The sequence below is a fragment of the Loxodonta africana genome, chromosome 15 (genome assembly GCF_030014295.1).
Source record: "Loxodonta africana isolate mLoxAfr1 chromosome 15, mLoxAfr1.hap2, whole genome shotgun sequence".
Classification (NCBI taxonomy): Eukaryota; Metazoa; Chordata; class Mammalia; order Proboscidea; family Elephantidae; genus Loxodonta; species Loxodonta africana.
The window spans coordinates 59,801,132-59,811,180 of record NC_087356.1 but is presented as its reverse complement, the minus strand read 5'-3'; the positions used below and the strand labels follow the sequence as shown (position 1 = coordinate 59,811,180).

At 52.5% G+C, this 10,049-nt stretch overlaps 1 protein-coding gene across 1 annotated transcript; it reads left to right on the top strand.

Annotated features, from left to right (window-relative positions):
• Positions 1-1,599: 1,599 nt before the first annotated feature.
• Positions 1,600-7,708, top strand: LOC100660605 (FAD-dependent oxidoreductase domain-containing protein 1). The gene is made up of 11 exons (XM_064268311.1): positions 1,600-2,356; positions 2,594-2,820; positions 3,541-3,651; positions 3,942-4,060; positions 5,321-5,415; positions 5,730-5,831; positions 6,180-6,256; positions 6,420-6,580; positions 6,759-6,888; positions 7,102-7,158; positions 7,419-7,708. Exons 1-11 carry the CDS (start codon positions 2,230-2,232, stop codon positions 7,671-7,673), a joined length of 1,461 nt encoding a protein of 486 aa, XP_064124381.1. The 5' UTR covers positions 1,600-2,229; the 3' UTR covers positions 7,674-7,708.
• Positions 7,709-10,049: the final 2,341 nt, after the last annotated feature.

Below are 10,049 nucleotides of genomic sequence, written 5' to 3'. Positions count from 1 at the left end.
GCGGGGCCCGCAGGGAAAAACCGAGAATCGCAAGGGCCGCTGGCCAATGAGCGCGCTCGCCTGGACCACCTGTGGCGCAAGGCTCTGTCCGCCCCTTGGTGATGGGTCTCCGGAACAGAGTGCAACGCGCAGAGGTGCCACTCGGAGGTGCCATGCTTCTCAGGGCGCTGCAGCTCCGCTTCTGCCGGTGCCTCTCGACCCGGGGGCTCAGCGTACGCAGAGAACCCCCCACTCTGGGTAAAGTTGAGAGCAGCAGGGGGGAGCATGGCTCTGGGTGCCCCTTCCGCTCTGTGACCTTCAGGACACAAGTCCCCAGCCCACGATGGGAAGACAGAGGGTCCGCTGGGGTTGGAGGGTGAGAATCAGGCTACCGGAGCGTGGAGGTCGTGGGCAGGTGACAAATTCCGCCCTTCACAGGTAACAAATCCCAGATCATTCTGTGCCTCAGCTTACCAAAGAATAACAGAGAGCCAGCAGGATTCCTTGGTTGCAATGTGTTCAGTAGGTCCTGTTAACGTGCAGAACGCTGTGCTTAATGTTGTGGCCTTGGAGGAGGAAGAAGAAAAGAGTCAATATGTATCTTGGAGGTGCCTGTAGCTGGTGAGGGAAGACTTCAATAGACAATAGACAGTTCAGGACTAGATAGAACCCGATTCGAGAATGCCCTGCACTGCTACGTCACAATGCTAGTATAATTTTGGACATACAGAGAGCAGATAGGACCTGAGATCAGCCCTGACGATATTGTCTACAGGTTTGAGGAGGGCGTGTGTCCCAGACTACGGAGAGCTGAGCCAAGGCTAGGAGGAGGAAAGTATTGTTCTTTTGCAAGGAACTAACGAAAACCATCTGGATAGCAGAGAATTTGGGTAGGAGTATGGAAAGTAGTGTGGACAGGTAAGGTAAGGCCAGATGGAAGAAAGACTAAATGCTGCTGAGAGGAGTTTGAACATTTTACTGGAGATTGTGAGAAGTCTTGGGATTCTTGAGTTAGGTATGACATGCAAAAGGATTGATTTAATCAAGACACTTACAGAGTTCCTGGGTGTTACAAACATTTAGAGAGCTGAGCTGCTAACAGGCAGGTTGGCAGTTTGAATCCACCCAGAGGCACCTCGGAAGAAAGGCCTGGCAATCTGTATCCCCCAAAAGCGGCCATTAAAACCCCTATGCTGTACAGTTCTACTCTGACACACACGGCGTTGCCAAGAGTTGGAATTGACTCCATGGCAACTGGTTTGGTTTTGGTTTGGTATTGAGTGTAGGCTGTGGTAGGTATTGTGTTAGCCTGGGGACTCAGCGATGAAGAAGGTAGACAATCCCTGCCGTCATGGCCCTGACAGTATGAGCCAACACAAACAAACTCAGAGTTGCAAATGTGTTATATGCTGTAAAGGAGAGTTCACAGAACTATAAGACTATGTGATGGGAGAATATGACATAGCTTAGGGGTCAGGAAAAAGGAGCCCCGGGGGCGCAGTGGTTAAGTGCTTGGCTGCTAACCAAACCACCAGCCATTCCACGGGAGAAAGATGTGGCGGTCTGCTTCTATAAAGATTACAGCTTTGGAAACCCTATGGGGCACTTCTACTCTGTCTTCTAGGGTCATTCTGAGTCAGAATTGATTTGATGGCATCAGGTTTGGGTTTGCTTTAGGGGTCAGAAAAGGGTTCTCTGAGGAAGTGGTAACTGAGCTGAGATCTAAAGGAAGCAAGCCATTAACTAAGCAAAGAAGGGGACAGTCTGCCAGCAGACAGAACACGTGTGTGGGTTCTCTGGTGGAGATAAGGTACCATCAGGGATCCAGATGGAAGACCCAGTCCAAGGTGAACAGCAGCCAGATTGTGCAATCTTAAAGCTTTTGGACCTTTGAGTAATGGAAGGCCATAGAGAGGTTTTCACCAAGGGGGTACGTGATCAAATCAGTGTTTAGAAAAGCTCATTCTAATTGTGAGGTTAGGAGAGAGATTAGGAGCAGAGGAGGGGTGGGCAAGAGAGAAATTAGTGGGAACTGTTAGGAGGCTTTTGCATGTGAGGTCGGGGGAGAGATTAGGGTGGCTTGGTCTCAGATGGTGATGGCAGAGATGGAAAAGGGGCAGATTGGGGAGATTCTGGGAGGCAATCACAAATAGGAGTCAAGTCATCAGGACTTGCTAATAGATGGGCCATGAATGTAGGATTATTGGTGGTGATGAATACCCAGGGTAAGGTGCTACCCACAGAGGGGCCATGCTTCATAGGGTGCTGCAGTTTGGGGTGACCCATGGCCTCTTGGTCCAGCGCCTGGTTCATCCAGGTGGAGATGACAGGTCAGGTGAATATATGCATCTGGAGCTCAGGGGAGAGAGAGAGCTGCGTGGGAGATGAATACGTGCAGGCTCCTATCCTAGGCAGAGAGTAGAGAAAGTTGAGCCTTGCAGTGCTGCGCAGGCTGCGTGAAAAGGAAGAGAGATGATGGCATAGACCATGCAGCAAAGCTGTGTGAGAAGGATGGCAGTGGGGACCCCCGCTCAGTCTCTCTAGCCCACTGTTCCCTCAGCCCAGCCTCTAGCTCCCTGCCACAGGGACAGGCCTCTTTGACCATAACTCCTTCCCACAGATTGGGGTGGAAAGGTGTCTGAGATTAAGAAGAAGATCCGGTCAGCTCTGCCTGGAGGGTCCTGGGATGCACCGTATGACACCAGCCACCTACCCCCCGAACACGCAGACGTGGTGATCGTGGGAGGTGGGGTGATTGGCCTGTCTGTGGCCTATTGGCTGAAGAGGTTGGAGGGGCGGCGAGGTGCCATTCAGGTGCTGGTGGTGGAACGGGACCACACGGTGAGGTCTGGGGTAGGGCAGAGGATGAGTGGGGCAAGAAGGGACTCACTTATTAAAGACTCTAGGATGAGGGGATGGGAGGACAGGAAAGACCCCAATCTTGGGGGATCCAAAGGGCAGGGACTATGTTGAGGAATAGTCCCAGGTTCTTCCTCCCTCAACCCAGGAGCCTTGGCAATAAACTGGTATTTGTAAAAGCAGATTTCACAATGTTGGACCTTTGAGATCTCCCAGGCCTGGCCAAGAGAGCCTGCGTTCAAGCTGTAGTTCATGCAAACAGCAATCCCGACCTCCTTTACTTTACTTCCTTTATTTCCGAGGTTTTTACTCTTTTTAGCTGTTCTTATTTGGTGCTGCCAACTAGCCACTAGTTTTGCTCCTTTGGTCGTATCCTTCTGTTTTCTATGGGTAGATTGAAGGTGAAGCTCCTGCCCTCGGACTTACAGACCGTTACTATTTTGCACCACCAAGCCCAGCCCTTTGTAGATAGCTGACCATCTGTTGTGCACGACTGCTAGTAAGGATTTTGGTAAACATTCTTCTCCAGGACGCTAGCTGACTTGCATATGGGTTTATTGACATAAACTCCTCTAAGATTATAAACTCCTTGCGACCAAGACACCGTTAACTTCAGTTGAATAACTCGCAGCTTCCATTATGTTACCCTGGTCACGTGTATCAGGGTGCTGGTCCACCTTAACTTTTCCTGTCTTCGCCCAGTATTCACAGGCCTCCACAGTGCTTTCTGTGGGAGGGATTCGCCAGCAGTTCTCCCTGCCTGAGAACATCCAGCTGTCCCTCTTCTCAGCTGGCTTCCTACGTAACATCAACGTATGTGCAGTGACATTTGGGGGGCTGGGGTAGTGACCCTTCCTGTAGCCCCCTCCTGTACCCCCCTTCTATAGCCCAGAGAAAGGAGCAGCAGAGCTGGCTAGGGGATCCTAGGATCAGAGGTGCCTCAGCAACTAGGAATCGGGGTCGCTGGTTTTTCCTCCCAGTGGTGGTGCCTAAAGGAGGGCTTCTCTCTGGTTTTCGGGCGCTGTTGATGAGGAAGCCAGGAGCATCCTTAAGACTGTTCCTTCTTCAAAGCAGCTTCTTTGAGGAATTTTCTTCACACACAGGACTACTTGGCCGTAGTCGATGACCCTCCCGTGGACCTCCAGTTCAACCCCTCAGGCTATCTGTTGCTGGCTTCAGAAAAGGGTGCTGCCGTCATGGAGAGCAACGTGAAGGTGCAGAGGTGGGTGCCAGGGCGGCCTCCAGTGCTCAGTGAGCCCCTGCACAAGCCAGGCAGCCAGGAGAGTGGAGCTGACTCTTCAGGAGCTCAGCCCACCAGGAAAGTCAGGTGTTCACAGACCTTGGACGCCCTGGAGCAGGTGCCGTGGTACAGGTGTGGACAGAGCACTGCCACGGGGACTCCAGAATGTGCCAGGTCAGAGGTATCATCCGTGACGTATCCCAGACCTAGGAAATCAGAATTTCTAGGGAGGGGAGTTCTCTAGGCATCTGGTTTTTTAATAAGAACCCTCAGTCAGGGGCTGTACTTTTTCCGTAAAGTGAATATTTAAGTTTTCATAGGCCGAATGGTCTCATCATAACCACTCGGCTCTGCTGTTGTCACACCAAAGCAGCCATAGACATAAACCAGTGAGTGTGGCTGTATTCCAATAACTTCAGAAAAGCAGGAGGTGGACCAGATACATTCCGGTGATGCATTATGGTAGCTGGAGGCTTTGCTTATTTTTATGTTTAACAAACATGTATGTAAGTCCTACTGGTGACATCAAGAAGGTTCCTAGGTGGCGCAGATGGTTTCCACTTGACTACTAAAAGGCTAGCGGTTCAAACCCACCCAGCACTGCTGTGGAAGAAAGGCCTGGCAATCTGTTTCCATAAAAATTACACCCAAGAAAAGCTTATGAAGCAGTTTTACTCTGTAACACACAGGGTTGTCATGAGTAGGAAATGGACTTGGGATTTGTCCTAAATGCTTTATAGATATTAGCTCATGTAATCATCAGAACATCCTCCATTTTACATATGGTGAAACTAAGGCACAAGGAGCTAGTAGGTGGAGGTGCTGGGATTTGAACCAGGCAGTCTGGCGTGAGAGCGATGCCTTTGCAGACAGCATCACAGAGGAGATACTTGGGCTGATGAACACGATTGTACTACAGGGTGGAGAGGCAGGCCGTTCCAGGCAGGAGGAGTTGGGGGACCACGTTACCTGCCATATAGTGAAAGGACATAAATGGTTAGAGGCTGGCAGGGCGTTTAGTGTGGCTAAAGGGAAACTGTGGGTAGGACAGGAAAGAGGGGTCCCGTGCTGAAGGACCTTGACTAGGGGCTTGGTCTTTCCCCATTCAGCAATCAGGAAACATTTTAGGTAGAGAGGTGGCATAAATGACCTGGACTCACCACTTGTGGAGAGGTCCGTAATGTTCCCCTTCTACACACCCTGTCCCCGCCGCCAGACACACAGACCACACGTTTCTCTCAGGCAGGAAGGAGCTAAAGTTTGTCTGATGTCTCCTGAGCAGCTTCGGAATAAGTTCCCCTGGATAAACACAGAGGGAGTAGCCTTGGCTTCTTATGGTGAGACTTGCTTGGAGAGGGGACAGAACTTTTCTTGGAGATCAAGGGTTTAGGGTCACCTTGCTTGGGCTGGAAGTCTCGGCACCCCATAGCCAAGCTCAAAGAGGGACGCCTCCCTCCTGAGTAGCAGGGCCCTCCACCCCCTACCCTCGCCGGGCCATGCTGCCCTCTGTCCTTCAGCAGATCTGCCTCTGGTTCTGCTGGTTAAGATGACCGTCCTCAGTTTACCAGCCCTAGAGAGGAGTTGGTGGTGGGAGCTAGAGGCAGAAAATACAGTAGACGAAGGGTCCTAGTCCCCCTTTTTCTCGTCACAGGGATGGAAGACGAAGGTTGGTTTGATCCCTGGAGTCTGCTGCAGGGGCTTCGGCGAAAGGTCCAGTCCATGGGGGTCCTTTTCTGCCAGGGAGAGGTCACACGTGAGTCTGAGGCCTCAAGCCCACAGCTGTGTCCTCTACCAACCAGGCCACAGCCCTGACCAGGTCTGATCGCCGCACTCACGGGCTCAGCAAGCATTGTAGGGCTGAGAGGGAGTTCTCTGAAAAGTGGTTCTAGACATCCTGACTTCAGCTCCTGACTTGGACTTCTTCACGAGCTGAAAATCTCCGTTCGCCCACGTCTATCCACCTCCCTCTCTCCATTTGCCTCAGTGTCTGCAGGGAAGCCTCCATTTTTCGAGTTTTCATTCTCTGTGAAACCGGTGGGGTCTTCATCTCCTTCCCCTTCTCGGTCTCAAGAGCTTATTCTGTATCTCCTCCTTGCCACAGGCTTTGTCTCTTCATCTAACCGCATGGAGGACGCAAGTGGGGAAGAAGTGACTTTGAAAAGGATTCACGAGGTCCACGTAAGTGCCTCACCTGAGCAACTTCCCCAGCAGAGTCGGGGGACAATAAAGGCAATGACTCTCCCTGTTTTGATCTTCTCTCACCCCCTTTCCAGTATGGGTTAACTTAGGCTCATGGTGCCAGGGTCAAGGCCCTCCATCCACTCTCCCTCTGGTCCTGCAGGTAAAGATGGACCACAGCCTGGAGTACCAGCCTGTGGAGTGTGCCATAGTGATCAACACAGCCGGAGCCTGGTCTGGGCAGATCGCAGAGCTGGCTGGTATTGGGAAGGGGCCCCCTGGCACCCTGCAGGGCACCAGGCTCCCTGTGGAGCCGAGGAAAAGGTGACTTCCCTCAGGGCAGCTGAAGAGGCTAGTGAGGGAAGGAAAGAAAAAATATTAAATTGCATGTCTGTGTGTGTCTGTGTGTACACGTGCCCACGCACAGGTACACGTTTGCAACGGGGTGGGAGCCTTTGGCTGTACTGTCTTCTCCATTTCCTGCCCCCACTGGCTATGGCAGGTATGTGTACATATGGCACTGCCCCCAGGGACCAGGCCTGGAGACTCCCCTTGTAGCAGACACCAGCGGAGCCTATTTTCGCCGGGAAGGCCTAGGCAACAACTACCTAGGCAGCCGTAGCCCCACTGAGGTAACCTCTGTGGTTGGGAGGTTCTGGGAAAGAGACACAGACCTTTTGTCATTAGTCAGACTTTTTGAAGGGCCTGCACTATATTACTGAGGGGGAATTGAGATCTTTTTTTCCGTCCTCCACCTCATGGGGAAATGACAAAGGAGTCTGTGGGGCCCAGGCCTGCTCTTGGGTCTCAGGCAAAATAAGCCTCATCCCCACCCCTCACCCCAGGAGGAGGAACCAGACCCAGGGAACTTGGAGGTGGACCACGATTTCTTCCAGGAAAAGGTGTGGCCCCCTTTGGCCCAGAGGGTGCCAGCTTTTGAGACTCTGAAGGTAACTCAGACATTGAACAGGACAGGTGACACCAGAGAACCTCTGTCCCCTTGAGCTCCTGTCCTCTCCATACTCCCGCTAACCTCACATCTGTCGGACCCTTCCCACGGGACCTCCTTGGCAGATGGTGGGGGTACAGTATTCTCCCCCTGGCCAGGAGCAAGGGCTGAGGTGCGTACAGCTTCCCAAGAAGGCAGTTTGACACTCTGCAGGTTCGCAGCGCTTGGGCAGGCTACTACGACTACAACACCTTTGACCAGAACGGTGTGGTGGGCCCCCACCCCCTAGTCCTCAACATGTACTTTGCTACGGGCTTCAGTGGTCATGGGCTCCAGCAGGCCCCTGCTGTGGGACGAGCTGTGGCAGAGCTGGTGCTGAAGGGCAGCTTCCAGACCATCAACCTGAGCCCCTTCTCCTTCAGCCGCTTTTACTTGGGGGAGAAGGTCCAGGAGGCCAATATCTACTGAGCTGGTGAGCTCTGCCCTGGACCCCAATCCCCATGCGGAACCCCTGGCTCTACGTCTGGCCCGTGTTCGGCCCCTTCACTGCCCAGTTCCTCAGCACCAGCACTCCAGGGTCTTTGTTTTCCCCCAGGGTGGGCAGAACAGCCATGCCCGGCACCTCAGCCCACTTCCCCATATCCGTCTCCTCAGCCAGGTCATTCTGCCCCCATGTGGCAGGGCAGAGAGGCCAACTGCGGGCTCTGAAGTTTTGCCCCTGAGGCTCAGGCTGATAGAGAGTGATGGCGGGACTTTGACACCCACCAAGGTAGTCCAGCTGAACAGAACACTCAGGAGGCCTGAGGACTGTGGTCCAGGACTCGTTCCTTCTGGCTACCAGTTCAGAAAGACTGCCGTTGACTCTCCTGGCAGGCGCAGCCAAGCCCAGACAGTCAAATATTCTGGGGCACCTGGGCCCGGATCATTGACTTGTCAGTTTACTTTGTTTACCAATCAATAAATGTGAGCAGTTCCTCCCTTCCAGTCTCCTGTTCCTTCCACCTTTCATCCCATGGCAGCTGCTTCTGAAGCACCCTACTAGCCCTGGACACCAGGGATGAGGAAGCATAGCCTCCTCCTACAGGAGCTTTCCTAGGTCCTGGGTATTAGGCTTGCTGTTGACAAGCTAGTGCCTCACTTCCCATGTTCCTGCAGGCTTGTGGTTGTAGAGTGAAGGGGTGGGTTCGTTCATTTGTTCAACCAACATTTATTCAGCCCCAGCTCTTGGCAAAGCCCAGATATTACAGACACACTGACAAGCGAAGCACAGTCCATGTCCTCACTGAGCTGTCTTAGCTCTGTCCTGCCCCCGTGCCCCCAGATCACGTATGGTGTGATCAGCTGCAGTGCTGAAGGTCAGCACAGAACGTGGACACCTCATCCTGGCTGGGAGGGGGTGGGGACGGGCTTCGCCCTGAGGCTTCCCAGGGAAGCTGACCTCTGAGCTGAAGCTAGGGCGAATGAGCAGTTTAACAAAGTGAATGAAGATGGTGGCAAGGAGTAGATTGTCGGCTGAGGGAAAACCATATATAAAGGCCCAGAGGCAGGAATTAAGAAGATCTGAGAGGTTATAAGTGATTTGTTATGGCTGGATCATGGAGTAACGCAGGGGACAGGTGCTGAAGAGCCATGCTAGGGAGCTTGGGTTTTATCCCACGGCCGAGAAGTGACATGATCAGATTTCTCCTCGGAAAAATCCCACTGACTACCTTGTGGAGTCTAGATTTAATATATCAGGGTGGGGGCCAGCGAGGCCAGGTGGGAGACCGGTCCTGCAATGGCAGAAATCCTGGGTGCCTGAACTATCAAGGCCAGGGTCAGAGCCATCAGAAGAGTTTACAGAGACTGTGATGCCAATAGCAAGAAGAAATAGGGTCAAGTCAGGCCCTTGGGTTTCTGGCTTGGACAGGTGGCCTTTCATGGAGTTGAGAAGCACCAGGGAAGAGCAGTGTGAGGGACACGCTGAGTGCAGAGTGCCCGCAGAACACCCAGGTGGAGATGTGTCATAGGGCTGGATCTATCAGGGTGGTCATTTATGTGCGGTGGGCTGTACACAGAGACGTGGACGTGAGGGAGGACGGTGGCATCACTCAGGAAAGTAGAAGAGTAGGGGCCGAGGAGGGAACCCGGAGGAACAGCACTGACACTTAAGGGACAAACCACAGAAGAGGATACTGGAGAGGTGGCCAGAAAGGAGAAAAGCCAGCAGAGAGTGGTGTCATGGAAGTGAAAGAGAAGGCAGTTCAAGGAGGAAGTGGTCCAAGCCATGAAACGGAAACAGCTGTGGATTCAGCATCAGGTTGGGCAGTTTCAGTTTCTGTGGCGTTGGAGGTATGGATGGTTGTGGAGGATGGAGACGGGAATGGGAGTGAAGCCATAGAAGTGCCTCTATTATTACCCCTGCGGTGAAGTGAATTACTTATGTAGTAGCCCTTCTAGCCTTAGTCTTTGTAACTACCACCAAATGACTGGGTGGAACTATGCAAATGAGGTGCCTTTGACTCACTAAGGGGATTGGATAGCTTGCTAATAATATAAATAAGGTGCATGGCATCCTTGTGGGGATGGGACCATGAAAATATGGTATGTGGAAACCTAACGAGGGGATTGGTCAGTTTTGCCATCCTGCTAGGCTTAAAGGGAGAGGTGGGGTCGGGGGGGCGGGGGGGGGAGCTGTAGCATGGAAGACAGTGAGATGACAGCAAATTAGTAGCAAGAGCTATAGCAGTGCAAGGCAGAGCTAAGGGTTGTAACACTTGTCTGAGGGCAAGAAGAAGCTGTCCTGATGGAAGAACTACATCCTGAGTTGTTCCTGTTACTTCCCTAATAAACCACTTAACTAAG